Source organism: Larus michahellis, chromosome 5 (genome assembly GCF_964199755.1).
Source record: "Larus michahellis chromosome 5, bLarMic1.1, whole genome shotgun sequence".
Classification (NCBI taxonomy): Eukaryota; Metazoa; Chordata; class Aves; order Charadriiformes; family Laridae; genus Larus; species Larus michahellis.
Window position 1 is genome coordinate 66,087,601 of NC_133900.1, and position 17,363 is coordinate 66,104,963.

The 17,363-nt window shown below is 42.6% G+C and overlaps 1 protein-coding gene across 1 annotated transcript in view; it reads left to right on the forward strand.

Moving 5' to 3' along the window:
* Positions 1 to 7,999: 7,999 nt before the first annotated feature.
* Positions 8,000 to 17,363, forward strand: part of TBC1D19 (TBC1 domain family member 19) — a 50,684-nt gene continuing 41,320 nt past the window's right edge. The window contains exon 1 of the mRNA XM_074587750.1: positions 8,000 to 8,170. Coding sequence (XP_074443851.1) covers positions 8,072 to 8,170 — 99 coding nt within the window. The 5' untranslated portion in view covers positions 8,000 to 8,071. The remainder of the gene's footprint in view (positions 8,171 to 17,363) is intronic.

Below are 17,363 nucleotides of genomic sequence, written 5' to 3' on the forward strand. Positions count from 1 at the left end.
GGCCGCAGGGGTCCTTCATATGAACATCAAAAGTGATGAATGACAAAAGTCAGCAGGGAGGGTAGGGAGGCACCCCCTGAGGAGGGTGGGCTACGGCAAGCTACCCGACGAGCTTCAACTCAGGGATGTGGACTCCTGGGGCTGGATCAGGGAAAATCTGGCTTTAAAATATTCCGCACCTTGGCTGTCGAATGTATCACAGTTATCCTTCTGACATTACACATTCCTCCCGTTACACTGCTCTAAGACTGCTTGCTCATATTAATGACTGAGCGCCTCAGCTATGGCAAATCAGTACAGTTTTGCTAAATTGTTCTACCAGCTTCATAACTTGTCTCTTCGCTTTCTTTTTTTGCAATGAATACAAATAATTCCAACCTTTCTCCAGCCCTTTAGCACTATGACCTTTGTGAACATTTTCTAATTTTCCTTCCTGGTCTTTCTGGGAACATGTTGCAATATAGATTGTAAGATTCAATCCTGTATCCTGTTCATTAACAAAATAATAAAATTTTTTACGTAGTAACTCTGTCCTTTTTTGGTTTAGCAAATTTGTTGTGCGTTGGAAAGATTTCTTTACAGAGCTCTAAATAGTGACGCAAACCAGAAAACCTGACTGCATTTGTATATTTAATTTTTGTTTTTGCTTTCATTGTGCAGAGCATCATCTGATATCATGTCATCTGGGTTTGTTTGTGCTCCCCAGAGCTGGGTACAATATTTCGGTGCCATTTTTCCTTTAAGCAGGTGTGTATGCTAATTTATATTTTTTGGGTTAGTGAGAGAAGGGCAGCCAGCTATTCAACAGCTCTGAATCCAGTCTGCGGAGCTGTGCTTTATATGTTTCTTCTTCCACCTGACCATTCCACTCTTTTGAGGTATTTGCTTTGAATTCTTGTGCATTTTCTTATTATGAACTTATTTCCATAGTAAAAATTGATCCTTTATTTGTGTTTATGCACATTTATTTGTGTATACGCACAATTCTTGTAACAGGCAGCATTAGTACTACATGTTTTCACACAATTTTCTGCAATAATGTATTCCTGGAAATAAACCGAGAAACTGTGTTTAGAAATTAGGGCTCACTCTTACCTTTTGACTTACTCTCTTTTGAACTAAGCCCCTGCCATGGGGCTTAGAGTCTCAGAGGAGACTCTATTCCATAGTTGGTGAAGTTATTTATTCAGTGCCTGGCGCTCCCTTTTGATGGGATAAAGCATTTGTCTATACAAGGAAAGAAAAGCACCATCAGTGGAGACAAAACTATGAGAAACTCATGAAGGTTCTGCTTGCTATGTTCAGTTCATTCAGCATTTCCATTTTTTAGTTTATTTTACTACTGCTTCTAGCTGTCTTTTTAACAGAAATTACCTAAAATCAAGAACCAAAACAATGTGGAACTCCTAAACGAGACTGATAATCCCTGACGTCATTGGTAGTCAGGTCTAGCTCTCAAGTTCAGCCACATATTAGATAAAACATATTACTTCTCATGAACAATAGTCTGCAATAAGAGATGTTTTCTGCTCTGATAAGTGGAGATACATCATCTCAGCTTCCTACATTCTTCAGATTGCATCAGTGGTATTTGGGCAAAAATCTCATAACTCCACGGGAACTGATTATTTTAAATAAAGTATTGAAACTTGTCAAAATATCCACTGTCACTTTTGGGGCAGTAATTTGAATAAAGCTTGAAATTGATGAGGGTGAGTCACTGACAGAAATTTCTTTCTTGTCACACCTCTCTGTTATCAGTTCCAAACAATATATCATAGTTCTGACTGCACAAGGAAACCAGAGGATGCTATAAAGGTGAGCTTGCAGGACTGGCCCATAACTGAGATTAAAGTTTAATATACGTCAGTCTAATACAAAGAGCGAGCACGCTCAGCAAAGGACTGAGTATGATGTTCTCTGAAAGAACCTGCTTGGATGAGAAATCGGGGGAGTGGCTGTTTGAACCTGATGCTTTAGTTCACAAGTGAAGTTCTGCTAACGGCTTGAGATGGAGGATGGGGGTTATGGATTTTAAAACTCATGAGTTAAAATGGTTCCAAGTGGAGAAAGAAGAAATGAAGGTCTGGACAGGAGAAGATTTTTACATTAAAAAAGTCCAAAACAACAACAAAAAAATACAGTTTGCCTGAGAGGGGATAAAAATGCCTTGTTCTCCTGTCTGAAGAAGACAAATTTGGAGGGCTTCGGAGGTGGGGAGAAAGTGTGTGGTTTCTGTTTGAGTTTGTGTTTTTTTCCTTTAATGTCTTGTCTTTTTGTTTTGGCAGGAAAAAAATGTTGTTGGGGTTTTTTTTGGGGGGGTTGGGTGTTTTTTTTTTTAAAACCTAGGCTTCTGTGGCACTTGGCTGATCTGGCTGGGACACAGCCGTCCTTCCACGTGACCCAGTCTGCCCTTGGGGATCATACATGCTGTCATTCTCCTGGCAGTGTCTCACGTAGCACAAAAAAAGGGAACAACCTGGAGATCTACACAATATTTATGATGCATTATCAGGGTGAATGTAATGTGTAGCTCCTCCGGGACAGCATTAATCCCCTATTACTCAGGGTGTCAAGGAAATGTAAGTGGCTTATCTACTGTAATAAGTGACAATGATTGGATGCTCAGACCTATTCTCCACCATACCTTGTTCCCTCACCCTCAGCACAGGTAAAGGGGCAGTGTCCCCCCTCCGGTCCCTCCCCACCCCTGTTCCCACAGCAGAGAAAGCAGCCCTAAGGTGAGGCTTCATGAGTTGGCATTTCTAGCAGCAAGAGAACGAAAGATGAAGGTGGGATCACAGCGCCATGAGTGTTGTGAATTGCTTAGGGCAAGAGTGTCTTGGGAGCAGCTGGATGAAAGTGCTGGGATTTTGTTGACTGGTGGGATTTTGGGATTGGGACTGCTGGGATTCTATTGACACTGTTCGGATTTTTTATTGACTTCCCTCACCCATTACTCGGTCATGCAAGGCAACTGCCTCCGTTGGTGACACCTGCAGACAGCTCTGGCTTTTATTAGGTCAACTAAAATAGTTGTATGGAAAAAGCCAAGCTTCCAGGCACTCAGTGCATCCTTTGGAGGTTTTTTCTTTTTATTGACTGCATTTACACTCCAGGAAATAAACCGGTCTTCAGAATTGTTTGCAAGCATTAAGATGTACTTTGTCTCATGTGACCTTAAATATGACAGTATGGTGTATGTGTTGCTTCATATTCTCTCCTCTTCTCATTTCAAAACCCACCAGGGAAAAGAGGGAGAGAATAGGGGTGAAATATTTCAGATACTGACTATGTGGTTTTTACTTTCCCGTGCCACATTCTTGATGCTTTCCAGACGTGCAGTGGCAGATAAATATAAGACACTTGGGATACCAGTATCAGTTACAGCTAACTTCAGTACCTTGGCACAAAACATGGTAAAGACAGGTTTAACACTGTAGGGCACTGCAGCTGTGGTGAGGAAGAGAGCTGGTGTTCAGGGGTGTAGGACAGAGATGAAGAGAGGGAAAAAGCACAAAAAAAACCCCAAACCAGAAAAGCAATGACACCTACACCAGACCTTTGGATAAAACCAGCTAGTTACCTCTGGTATGTGGTACTGGACATCATAAAACCACTCTACGCTGACTGTACTGCAGTTGCTTACTTGCAATTTAAAAGTAAATCACGATGAAAAAGCAGCAATTGTCAAACACTTATCACATGAACCAAGTTAAACCAGCTATGTTATACCAGGGGGGCAGGCTAAAGAGTTGGTTGGGGTTTCTGCCAGTGCCTGTTATTTAAGTGATATTTTTTAACGATGACCTTGTATTTCTCAGGCTGCTATGCAGTAAGCTCCTTGTAAGGAAACAAAAAAGAAGCACGTACTTAAGCACGAGATTTCTTAACTGGATATGGTAAGGATACACAAGAAGCTGTTAACAGCTCTCAGTGAGATTCTGTAAAGATTATCTTTTTATATCGCCTTGCTTTGCAGCTTTGATTGGCATTTACAAGTAAGTTTTCCTACCCATATTGGAGATGTTACTGACCAAAGAGAAACCCAGTGCATGGGGGGAAGGAAACCGGACTGGAAATAGCCTAGAAAAACAGGGAATGAAGAGTGACAGAAGTGCATGTGCAGAGGGCAACAAACAAAGGCAGGTTTGGAGCAGAGGTAGTCAGCTGCAGGAAATTACTCATCCGCAGCTGACATTAGCTTTTTCTCCTGGTTTGTTGACCTACAGAGACAAGGATGGCTTTTGCAGACCTGCGAAGTCTTATGCATTGCACGTGGAACTCACCTGATGTATTATTTCCCCCTATTCTCCATATTCTAACCAGCAAGGCGTCGTGGCTGGCGTTGTGGCTTCCATCCTGGTCCACAACCTGCCACCTGGCTGAACGTGGTGCCTGCAGATCACAGCACAGAAACCAGCCAGACACCACGTTGTACTACCGATAGGAATGTACCCAACCTCTGGGTCCCCACATGTCATGCAGTCCTGACAATGACACACTCGCCAAGAGCAATGTAAGATCGCCATCCCTGCAGCCGTCCCCAGGTTCTCTCAAAAACTGGAAAAGAAAATGCTGCTGAGGATAGTGCCAGGCAAGGGGAGAGGGATTCCTCTCACACTTGCAGCTGCAACAAAAAATGCCGGACTTACAGGCATTGAGCTGCGGAGCTTAGTGGCATGCCCTGCTTTTCTGCATGTGCTTGTCTTAGTAGGTAAAGTTCCTCCACAAACAAATGATCATCCCTAATAATAATTTAAAAAAACACCACAAAACCACAAAAAAACCGAGGAGAGGTACTGCTTCCATGTGAACTCTTTGCAGAATTTTATTATGAACTAGCACACAAAGCTATTACACTTCGTATGCTTGCTCAGTTGGGAATGTAGGCAAATAGTTCATTCACTCCCAAAACACAGAGAAAAAAAACATGCTCACTGTTGCCCTTAACTTCTGGCATGGTTTGGGCTGGACTGGCCACTGAGATGATTATACGCATGTAAGCGCAGAACTGAGAGAAAACTTGATGTAAATCAGAATAGATATTCAAGGCATTGGTAGACAACAGGGCATTTGATTTCCCCGTGCTCTCCAAGAATTGAGAACCAAGCTCTCCTCGGTGTTTTGATTTAGAATAAGTGACTTTTTCAGGTTTCTCTACAGTTGGTTAAAGAATTTTTATATCTGATTTTCTATTACTATTCTTCTTTAAACTTCATTTTATCCAGAAATGCTCACAGATAAGTCAAAAGAGGTTGCAGACAGATGCATTCAGGTGCATTTTTATACCTATTATATCTAGTCATTTTTTCTAAGCAAGGTAACTGATGACATCTGTCTTAATTTCCTCACATCTGTGTCACTCACGGCAGTGAAAAAGTTACAACCTGATGTTCCAGAATCTTGAATCAGTCTTTGTTTTGCAGAGGTATAGCCATCCTCAGAGCTGAAAATGAGTACTAATGCTTGGCTTTGGAGGTAAATGATCAGCTTTTCCATGATACCTCCTTGAACTCTCTTAGCTTATTTATTAATTATTCTGGGGTTTTCAAAATTAGTATTTTGGCTTAGTAAATTAGTTTATTAAGTGAGAATTTTATTACACGGTCCTGTTACTCATGCACGTAGGAACAGATTTTCCCAGAAGGACTGAGTGGATTGAAGCTCCTGGCATTTACATCACCAACGAGATGCACACAGTGCCCCACAGCTGCCCTGCTTAAATGAGGGCTGTGTCGGCGCCTGGTACTGAGCCTGAATTAATGCCTTACCATGCTGAGCAGGCAGGGGTAAAATACTCAAGAGTGCGATAAAACTTCACCTGAGTGCAGGTGAGTATCCTCAAGAAGCAGGCAGAAAGGAGCCTTGGGGCTGAAGTTGCTGTTCATGCCATCTGGATGTGACACCTCAGGCCCTAAAAAGCAGCTTTTTTAACTGTCTCTCAAGCTGTAATTATATGAATCCCACTACCTCCTACTAGTACAAAGCCACTTAAACTGCAGCTAAAGATGTTTTTAAGCTAATCTTTCTGACGGCGCTGAAATGGGTTTGAAGCCCTTTCCCTGTCAGCTCTAGCTGAGAAGTAATTCAAGGAGATGCTGCCTGGTAGCTCTTGATCGCAGCAGCTCAGCTGAGGTGCGATGGCTGACTGTAAGAGAAAGCTTAGTCCTTTCTGAGGCAAAGCTGGGCAGGTTAATTAAGCCCTAAGTAATGATGATGTCAGATATTATTTAAGTTGTGGATGCCCCATCCCTGGAAGCGTTCAAGACCAGGTTGGATGGGGCTTTGAGCAGCCTGGTCTAGTGGGAGGTGTCCCTGCCCAGGGCAGGAAGGTTGGAACTAGATGATCTTCAAGGTCCCTTCCAACCCAAACCATTTTATGATAATTTAGCTCGTTCTTGGGACAGACTGGGAGTGCTCAAAGCCAGTTAGAGCCCACCTGGCCCAGCAGGTGGTGACTGGTGATAGATCGGTATCTGACCCCGCTTCATGGCTGCTGTCAGGAGCCCACTATGGGAGGGGAGAGGCTGGACGCCACGTAAGGTGTGAGGCTGTGGCAGCCAGGCAGGCCACAGGGACGAGGACGCTTTGCTCCACCAGCACTGCAGATGCGCAGGGCACAGACAGCAGGCCGGCCATGTTGGGCTGTCTCCAGCCCCCGTGAGACCGGGTGCTGGCACTCGGTCTGGGTGGCCAAAACCCAAGACCCACACCTAAGGCTTCCCTTATGTTCATTTCCAACTTCCGGCAAGTTTGCCAACGACACAAAGCTGGGGGGGGTGGCTGTCACACCGGAAGGCTGTGCCGCCATACAGAGAGACCTGGACAGGCTGGAGAGTTGGGCAGAGAGGAACCTTATGAAATTCAATAAGGGCAAGTGTAGGGTACTGCACCTGGGGAGGAATAACCCCATGCACCAGTACAGGCTGGGGGCTGACCTGCTGGAGAGCAGCTTAGCTGAAAGAGACCTGGGAGTCCTGGTGGACAACAGGATGACCATGAGCCAGCAATGTGCCCTTGTGGCCAAGAAGGCCAATGGCATCCTGGGGTGCATCAAGAAGAGTGTGGCCAGCAGGTCGAGGGAGGTCATCCTCCTCCTCCTCTTCTCTGCCCTGGTGAGCCCTCATCTGGAGTACTGTGTCCAGTTCTGGGCTCCGCGGCTCAAGAAGGACAGGGAACTGCTGGAGAGGGTGCAGCAAAGGGCTACCAAGATGATTAGGGGACTGGAACACCTCTCTTACAAAGAAAGACTGAGGGATTTGGGTCTCTTCAGTCTGGAAAGAAGACGGCTGAGGGGGGACCTTATCAACACTTATAAATTCTTAAAGGGTGGGTGTCAGGAGGATGGGGCCAGGCTCTTTTCAGTGGTGCCCGGGGACAGGACAAGAGGTAATGGGCACAAACTTGAGCATAGGAAGTTCCACCTAAACATGAGGAGGAACTTCTTTACTTTGAGGGTGGCAGAGCACTGGCACAGGCTGCCCAGAGAGGTGGTGGAGTCTCCAACTCTGGAGACATTCAAAACCCGCCTGGATGCGTTCCTGTGCAGCCCGCTCTGGGTGACCCTGCTCTGGCAGGGGGTGGGCCTAGATGATCTCCAGAGGTCCCTTCCAACCCTGTAATTCTATGATTCCTTTCTAGCAATGATACATTATAAACGTTTATTTAGGAAACAGAAGCAGCGCATGAGATTTTTCACCAGAGCTTTAGGGAACCCTTATGCATCCTGAGGCATGGGCGCCCGGATGGAGCCCACCAGGTGCCCGGGGAGAGGCGGCAGTTGCCGGCACCACTGGGGAAGGATGCCCCCGGCTCTAGGGACAGCGCGGACCCGCCTGGTCTGGGCGGGCGGGGGTCTGCTCCTCAGCGGGCCCCCTCGCCCGCCTCGAGTGCCCACCGGCGGCGTGGAACCTTTCCGTGAGGCGCCGCTTTCCACTCGGCGGCCGCCGCGGAGGACCGGCCCTGCTCCCGCCGTTGCCTAGGTAACGCCAGGGGAGGAGGCGGGGTGCGGCGGGGAGAAGCGGTCCGGTGCGAGCGGCCTGCCGGCGGGCAGGGGTGTCGTGTCGCCATGCTGGACCCGGACAGCGGGCTCTCCCTCACCATAGCGCGGATCGTCCAGCGGCTGAAGGGCTCCAGCCTCCACTCCCAGCTGGAGCGACAGGCCCGGGTGAGCCCCGACCCGGCGCCGTGGCCTCCGGGCCCGCCTCCATTTCCCGTTCCCCGGCCCTTTGTTCCCGGCCGCCGCCCCTGGCCCGGCCCGTGCGGCCTCCGCCGGGGGCCCGGGGCCTCCCCTCCCCTCACTCCTCCCCCGGCGGGGCCGGAGAGCCCTCTGGCTAGTTTCTAAAGCTGTATTTATAATTCCTCCCCTTGGGACTGAAGGATTTCGCGGAGAGTATGAAGAGTATCCTCTTGAAATCTCGCTGCTCCAAATCGTTCCTAAAATGAATCGCTGTGTCTGTTAATCTCTAATTTGGCAAGCTTTAAATACCCGCCCCCCCCCCCCACTCCAGAGTGCCCCTGATTTGATGAAAGGAAATGAAAATAAATGAAAAACGCACATGAAAGCACATTTTTTTGTAGCTGGGAAAACAGTTGCTTTTTTATATTTAATAACTTATCTTCACTTGAAATCAGCTTTTCATGTTTCAGCTGAACTTCATTTAGAATGTTCTGGATTAAAACTGTGTCCATTTTCATGACCATAATAACATAGCAGTGATGCAGTAACGATTATTGTGTGTTACTGAAATATTTTGGGTTGGGTTTTATAAAATCTTGGGGTGTGGTTGGTTTTGGTTTTGTGTTGTTTTTTTTTTTTCAAACAGTGATTGAAATTGTACAGATATTTTTTTTCATAGAATGTCCATTATCTGTCTTAGTTTTGTTGGGTTTTTTAGATGAAACATGATTTTTCTTCTCTGATGTCCCTAAAGCTTTCCATAGCAAGTGACATCACTGTGTGCCTTTTCTGGTTTTTTTTGTTTTGTTTTTAAATTTGCTGATTAGTTCTCTAAATGCTTTTTTAAAGGTATGTCTGTTTTATTGCTGTTGACTGACTGCTCTCTAAATATGTGAGTAAGCAAATGTGCATGACTTGAAGGGGGCTGGAATTATAAAAGAGTATAGATGTTGGGTTCTGCGAAGTGTTGGGGAGTTCGGCATCCCAAATAGCCTGACATGAGGCGTGGAAAATCAGATTCAAGGCCTTGTCCTCAATAAAGACAGTGATGGCATTTCAAAACAGGGCTCTGCTTTAACCACACCGTTACTGATGATAATAAAACCTGTACGTACTCACCTTTGCATTAATTCTTTTCTCTCCTGTGAGGCCTGATTTCATAGTCATTTGATACTTTACATGTTTGTTTTAAAACATGAGGAAGCTTGGTGTCGGCAGGACTTGGCGGGTGTTTAAATGCTGCTGGTGGATGGCTCTTTTGTACAGCCGTTGATAAGCATGGATACTCTGAGGACCTTAGCAGTGGTGTTTGATGCTGGTGTTTGATGTCTGGAAGGGCAGTTAAATGCCTAAATACCTCCCTGACAGTACAGCATATCCATTGACTCAATACAGGCAGAAACTCTGCATAATCAAAGCACAGAAGTAACCTATTAAAAAAAATAAATAAAACACAGTGTAATGACCGCAGCCAAATCTGTTATGATAACTTTGCAGAACACGATTTTACAAATTTCTTGGAGAAGAAAAAAAACCATATGTATATATAAGTCAGAAGATTATTCCAGTAACATGAAGTGCTAAGGGGAAAGAAAATAAACAGGTGTTTGAAGAGTTTGTAATAGAAAATTAAATCAGAGCTATAGTTTGGTGTAGACTGAACTTTCTTCTGAAAGACTGGAAAGTTTTTAGGTACATCAGCTAGACGATTTCTCAATGTAGAGTCATCTTCTGGAGCTCATGGTTTAAATTAATAGGGCCAAACGTACACCCTGTTTGAGAGGAATCTGTATGTTCTCCTTGATCTTGAATTTTTTTTATTGACTTTGGATGTGTTTATGTTCTTTCGTGGACAGTATAGACTTGTTTTATTTATAATGCTTGTATAGTCATGTTATTGCTATACTATGCCATTGTAAAGGCCCTATCAGTGAATTTCTTATATTTGTCCATCCCTTAGCAGCTGTACAGAGTTCTGAAGGTTTCTGAATTTTGCTACTCTCTGCATTAAATTAATGCTTGATTTCCCTGCCATTATGTGGGATATTTCTGAAGTTGCATTATCAAATATGAAATCTTTGCTATTGTTATGCATCACACCTGAACTCCAGTTTATTGATAGGACGTGATGAGTTTCTTTTTGTCTGTTGGTTAACAGTCAGTTTCTGAACAGTGCTTAGTCTGCAGCAGTTGCAGTATTGATCTACAGGTGGTCCCTTTTAAGGTGATTTTAAGCTATTTTGGGGGATGCATACTGCATTTTGAGAAATCTTTTGAGTCAGTGCATCAGAATAAATTTAACTTAGTGGTTTTGGTTATTTATACTACAGTTATATTTTACCTTTACAAAGATTCCTCTTTATCTGTCAGTGTAGAAACTGACATTGCTGGTACTCCTTCCTCAGAAATATTTACCGTCTCTGAAAGCAAGAGAGTCAGAACGGATGGTAAGGTCCGTTATAATATTGCCTGAAATTTTTAAGAGGTCAAGTAGTCTCCAAACAGTATTTTAACTATTAACGAAAACTGTTTTGTAAATTCATGTCTTCTTTTAAAGTCTAGGAAGGAGAGCTGAAAAGAAAGTTTCTTTCACCAGTTAATAAAATTTCTGTGAAAACACAATATCCTGACATTATTTGTGAGAGTTGATAGAGTAGCCCTGTGGTTATGAACTGATCACACCAGCTCGGCTGTCACCGGGAACTTGAGATAGTCTCAAGGACTGTGATACACAATCGCTTTGAAATAAGTTCGGCATGGGCACCAAAGGGTTTGCTGTCACAGCTTTAGCTCTGGGGATACCAAGATAATCACATTTTTGTCCCAGGGACTGAAGTAGACATAGGGTCATATGCTCGTAATTGACGGTTTGGAAAATAAATGTTTAGTTGATTTTGTAGGTTGAGTTTTGGTGTATTGATAATGTGCATGCAGTTAATACAAAAAGATCAATGCAGGAAAGAGTGTACATGTGCCTGTCATTTGCTTTGGAATTTATTCTGAACATATTTTGTAGTGTGTTTGAAAGGAAAGAGTGGCAGTTACAAAGAGCCAAAATATTAGATAGTAGCCTTTCAACAGATAAAATTGCTGCTGAGGTTATTGAGGTTTCAGAGAAGTGTGATCTCAGTTTCTTAGGTACAGCTTTCACTTTGTGAGTTTGTAACCAAATTATTTTTGCTTTTGTCTTCACTTTCCTCTTCCCTTTTTGAGTAAAAGTTTTTAAGGTAAAAATTAGAGGTGGTTAGAAAAACAGAGACACTGATATCTTCAATCACAAAATGCATTTTGAAAACAATTTTTTTTTTTAAATCTTGCTAAAATTTTGTTTTAGGGAAAATCTTTGTCAGTGAACTGACAATAAAAATGGAACAGTTCAGAGACATGAAAAAATGCTACCTTTTAAACACATTTTCATTTGCAGACAATTCAGAAACTTTGTTTTTCATCATGTTTGAAGGAAGATGGGCTTTATTAATTAATTAAGATTAATCAGTCTTATTTTTTGTCCCCTCCAAACCTCTAATAGAAACCAGTCTGACTCTGAGTTGCCTGGAGCCTCTTGTGGCCAGGGGCAAATAACAAGTTAGGTTAAAAAAAAAAAACAACAACGACCAACTGAACAAAAGCTTCAATAGTTTATTCCTAAAGAACTTTTCTGAAACAGGAAATGAAAATAAAATGAAAGATAATGGTTCTAAATCATGTTTCAAATTGAACAAGAAAGACTCGCAATACAAGGAGTCCTTCCAGGCATTTTCTCTGTAGATGTTCTTTGATTTGTTTCTTGTAGGTGTCTGTAGTGGGACAGCTTGAGTGAGAACTTGCGGAAAAACAGGATAATGGATGTCAAAGTAGGCTAAAACTGGTAACTTGAGTGTAAGAATCAGCCCTGACACCCCACCCTACCCCACTCTGAGTATTAAGTTTGGGAGTGAGAAAAAATTTTAGGAAGTACCTGAAGGTATGAAGAAGCTGTGGAGAGGAGATGTGCTAGGACATGTCATGATCAGAATGACTGTCCAGAGGAGAGAACTCTGCCATCACTCTTTGAACACATTTTGGTCACAACAGCCCCAAGCAACGCTACAGGCTTGGGGAAGAGTGGCTGGAAAGCTGCCCAGCAGAAAAGGATGTGGGGGTGCTGGTGGACGGACAGCTTAACAAGAGCCAGCAGTGTGCCCAGGTGGCCAAGAAGGCCAACAGCATTCTGGCTTGTATCAGGAATAGCGTGGCCAGCAGGAGCAGGGAAGTGATTGTGCCTCTGTACTCGGCACTGGTGAGGCCTCACCTCGAGTGCTGTGTTCAGTTCTGGGCCCCTCTGTGCAAGAGGGACATTGAAGTGCTGGAGCGTGTCCAGGGGAGAGCTACCAGGCTGGTGAGGGGTCTGGAGACCAGGTCATATGAGGAGAGGCTGAGGGAGCTGGGCATGTTTAGCTTGGAGAAGAGGAGGCTGAGGGGAGACCTCATTGCCCTCTACAACTACCTGAAAGGAGGCTGTAGAGAGGTGGGTGTTGGCCTCTTCTCCCAGGTGAATAATGACAGGACAAGAGGAAATGGTCTGAAGCTGCGGCAGGGGAGGTTTAGATTATTAGATTATTAGGAAGAATTACTTTACTGAAAGAGTGGTCAGGCACTGGAACAGCCTGCCCAGGGAGGTGGTTGAGTCACCATCCCTAGAGGTATTTAAGAAGCGTCTAGATTTGGCACTTGAGGGCATGCTCTGAAGGGCAGAGATTGTAGGTTGTTGGGGTTTTTTGTTTGTTTGTTTTGGGGGTTTTTTTGTGGTTTTTTTTTTTGTGTGTGTGTATGGTTGGACTCAATTATCTCAAAAGTCCTTTCCAACCATGAAGATTCCATGATTCTATGAACAGACCTGTGGTTAGTACCAGAAAGGTTTAAAGAAAATATTAATCAAAAGGAGAGGTAAGGGTCTTCACAAGAATTCAGATGGGGCAAAGAAGGAGAGGAGCTTTCCTTGGGAGCCCTAGGGACGTCGCAGCTGGCATTTTGCCTGACTGTGTGCTTCTAAAGGGAGCACAGGTAAATGTCTTAGAATAATTTATGCAGAGTGAATGCTTTGCAAGATATCTGAGGATATAATTTTCATGACATTCTTCTCCAACAGTTAAAAAAAAGAAATTGATACTGATCCCTAGTTAGGTAAAAGATCAAATTAAGAAGAAAAATGTTTCTGTGAAATGTAGCATTTATTTAATAAAACTTAGCAAATAAATGTAGGCTCGTGAGTCATCATAGATAATTAATGATTCCTTTTCGTGCATTGTAGTTAACAAATGGCTTACTCTCCCCTCCTGATAGAGCTTGTACTTTGTTTTTAATGGTTCAGCAGTAACAGTTGCAGTACAGTGAATTTTAAATTGAATGCAGTTGTGAATACGTTGAACAGATTATGGAGCTCAGAAGCAATGCAAGCTTGATTTGCAGATTTTTTTTTTAGTAATGTACATTATATGTTTTACCTTGCGTGTGTGTATTTTATTTGCAGTACTAATTTTGTATTCAAATTAAATTTAAAAACTTTATTAAAACAACAAAATTATTAAAAATGTATCCTGCATGTCTGGTGGGAGAACGTAACATTTGAAGCTGTTTATTCCTGTATGAGGCTAATTGAATCTCTGTTCCAACTGCTAGGTTATTTTTACTTGTATAAGAAAGTTCACAATACTTTTTCTCTTAGTGTAATTACTGTAGAAATGTAGAAGGTTTGTAAAATCGTCAGTGTAATCAGGGTTTTATACTTACTGCAATTTATTTAGTTATGCTCAGGATGATTCCTCTTTCTGTTACAGAAACGTATAAACCAAAACCAAAATCATTCCCTTAAACTTTGTAGGATTTTAAATGTTTAGAAAGTGTTCACATTGAAATTGTTGTGGTCGTACTTGAAGTGGTTTTTAACAAGTTAGCTTGATGCTGATAAAATCTAGTTATGGCAGAATGGAGCATGTAAGAAAAGGTGAATATTTATTAGCTTTTGTTGAATTTACTTCTGCTAAAGTTGGGCTGTATTTGGCATATATTTGATGCTTTATTGTAATTTGGGAAATAACAGCAATAAAAGCTAAAAACATTGTGTACTTGTGCAGAATCATAATGAACAGTAATAAATGCTCTGAGAGTGTACATGTTTGCCTAAAACAAAAAAGGCTTTGAAGAGAGATTAGAGCAGATAGCCTGTAAAAATATTTAGATTGTGTAAAGGTATTTGCAGAACTGTTTGCAGCAGGATAAAAATATGTGTTCACCTGATGCAGTTCCACATTTCAGTAGAGTTGGATCACTGCTCTGCAGTGTTTATTCTTGTTGGGAAAAGAAATAGTTTAGCACAGGAGTTATGCTAGAACACTTTGTTCTGTCAAGCCTCCTCATTGTAGTAGTGTGCTGGTCCTCTGGCTGCTTTCTTTGAGTGCTGTGCCTTGATGGCTCATCTGCCCTCTTGCATGATCAGTGCTGGTCCTGTCATGATGACTGAATGCCATTTCCAAGTTTAGGTGCTAGTTTGCAAGTAGATTTTTCTCTGTGTTCAGTTGCTCTACAAATCAATTTACTATGCCCACCAGCTTTTCCCACCTAGTGCGGTGCTATCCTTTTGCTTACTCTCAGCCAGATCAGCGTCGAGCGTTTGGATTTTCTTCCATCCTGGCATCCAAGTACTGAAAGTGTAATACATTTGGAGTATCGCTTAGGATGGTGACTGTCCAGATCTCAGCAGGATACCTCACCAAATTCAAAGGCAAAAAAGATGTGCACAGAATGTAAATACAAAGGATTGCTAGTGGTACCTTAGCTGCCTTTCAGAAGGTTTGGCAAAATTTTGAAAGTCCCAAAACTATCCTTTCTCTTCTGTACAGCTGAAGGACAAGAGGTTGGGTGCCAACAAATGCTGTAATAGTAGCTTGTTTTATGAAGGAATGTCTAACAGCTGGTTGCTTCTTGATTTGCAAGAAGCTGACCAAGACTGTAGATGAACATGGACACCTGAACTCTGGTGCCTTATCCATAAGAATATGCACAATGACAGTTATACTGGAAGAGAAGATGTTAGGCATTAACTTTTATTAGAAATCATTTGTTATTGCTTGCTGAATTATGCTGCGTTCATCCCTGTCTCCTTTCAGGACTCTGTGTTGGCCTGACTGAGCCTCTGAATAGTGTGGCTTCTTCCCTGGTCCCGCTGTTGCTCTTTGCCTTCACGGCTTGTTCCCTTATGTTGCTCACTCTCCTTTACCCTGCTTGTGATAGCCTCCTGATAGTACCAGATTTCTTTTTAAAAAAGGAAGATACTTGTTCATCAAGATGTGTGTATTGAAATTGGAGAGTCTGTAGTTCTATCTGAGTATATGCTACATTTTGATCATGCAGGAAATTAATTCAGTTCATCAGTACAAATTTCATCAAGGTGTGTTTTTTCCCAATAAACCTAAGCCAGGCATTTTTATCAGTGTAAATCATAGTAATGTTTTTTATATACATAAATTTTTGTCAACACGTTTTTCATTCTATCAAAAAAACATAGTGGATAAAAACGCAAACGGTACTTAGGTAGTACATTGTATCAAGCAGATCACAACAAACAAACCCTACCAAAATGCCTAAATGTTTTTTGCAACATAGTGCAACAGAGAAATAAGGGATTTCCTTTATCTACCAAAGTAAGTATTTTCTTCTTTGGTTGTATTATACAGAGCTAGGGTGTGTTTTTCTGTGTCAGAACCGGCTGCAGCGGCTGGCTGCACCGTCTGCCAGATTCTTCCCTTTCAGGTTTCTAATTTCTGATTTGAAAACTGATCAGCAGTCTGGTATGCAATGAGTCCTTAACAGTCATGGTTTCTGTAGCTCTGTGTAGCGCTGTAGGAATCTATCGATCCCAATCCAGAAGTAAACAAAAGGAAGAGTGGAAATGGGAGGAGGCTTTGGCAATCGCATCCTGAAATGACAAGAGTGGGGACAGAAGTACCCCCATAATCTAGGGAGGGAATTTTCATGTTTCTTTTATGAAAATTTGCCTCAGCAGGGCATTTTGTACTCAAGAGAAGGAAAAAGACACAGGAAACAGGCTAAAACGAAAAGTTTTGATAAAGATTAGCATAGGAATATTAGCTGCAGCAGGGCTAGGAAGAGTGAAATAGACCTTGGCTGAATAAATGGGCATGAAGAGGTGAAGGTGGAGGTCGATGCACCAACATAATCCTTGGAGAAAGTTTTCCCCAAAGTGCTGGCCTGCTTCCTTTTTGACTGCCATCCTGCCACATACAAAAGAGTCACTGTTTTCTTTTTTGTTCTGCAGCTGGGGAACAGAGTCTGTTAGGAACAGCAGTTTACAAGAAGGTCCTCTGTTGTATCTTTTGGGCTGACAGGGAAAATGGGAAGCCATCTGCGTGGACTGAACTCCTTTATCCCCTCTAATGCAATATGCTGTATCAATTTCCAGAGTTTCCAGGAAACCACAAAAAAAAAAAGGGGTTGTCAGTCTAAGTCATGCCTACACTAATGACAGGAGCTCCCAAATTTTACAGATATATGAACAGCAGAGAATTAAAATACTGTTCTCCTGTTTGCATTTTTGTCAGTTCTTGCACTGTTTACAGTGTCAAAACAATGAACCCACTTTTTAGTAAGATTCGGTTTTCTTGGTTCATTGTCTCTCAATGAGTTGTGTTTGTGAGGGGTTTTTCTTCTAAAAAGGGTTATTGAAGTGTGTGTACCAAGCCCCACAGGTAAACACTCCATGGACCTTGAGATTAAAATTCGCCATAGTTAACCCAGAGGATGAAGTTGAACATTTACAGAAGTGTGTGCAAAAACGTCTAAGGAACAGTAAGGCAGAATTTGTCCAGTTTGCCCTGTGTTACTTGATTTAAAATTCATACAGGAGAGGTACAAACCCACTGCCTTGCAGCAGAAAAAAATTAAACTCAGCGTGACATATGTCAGTCCAAAAAGGACATAGGGCTTTCCATCAAAGTAGATTCAGAAGGAATCCTTCATAAAATACTTCTTGAAGCTGTTGCTTGAAAGGGTGTTTTGTGAGCTGCCCAATATCTCTCTGTTTCCCTGCCTTTAGTGATGATCCTTTGCCAGCTTTTACCATTGTGCTGAACGGAGTATGTGTTTGTCATTTGACATGAGAGTTAGGCAACTCACCACACCTTAT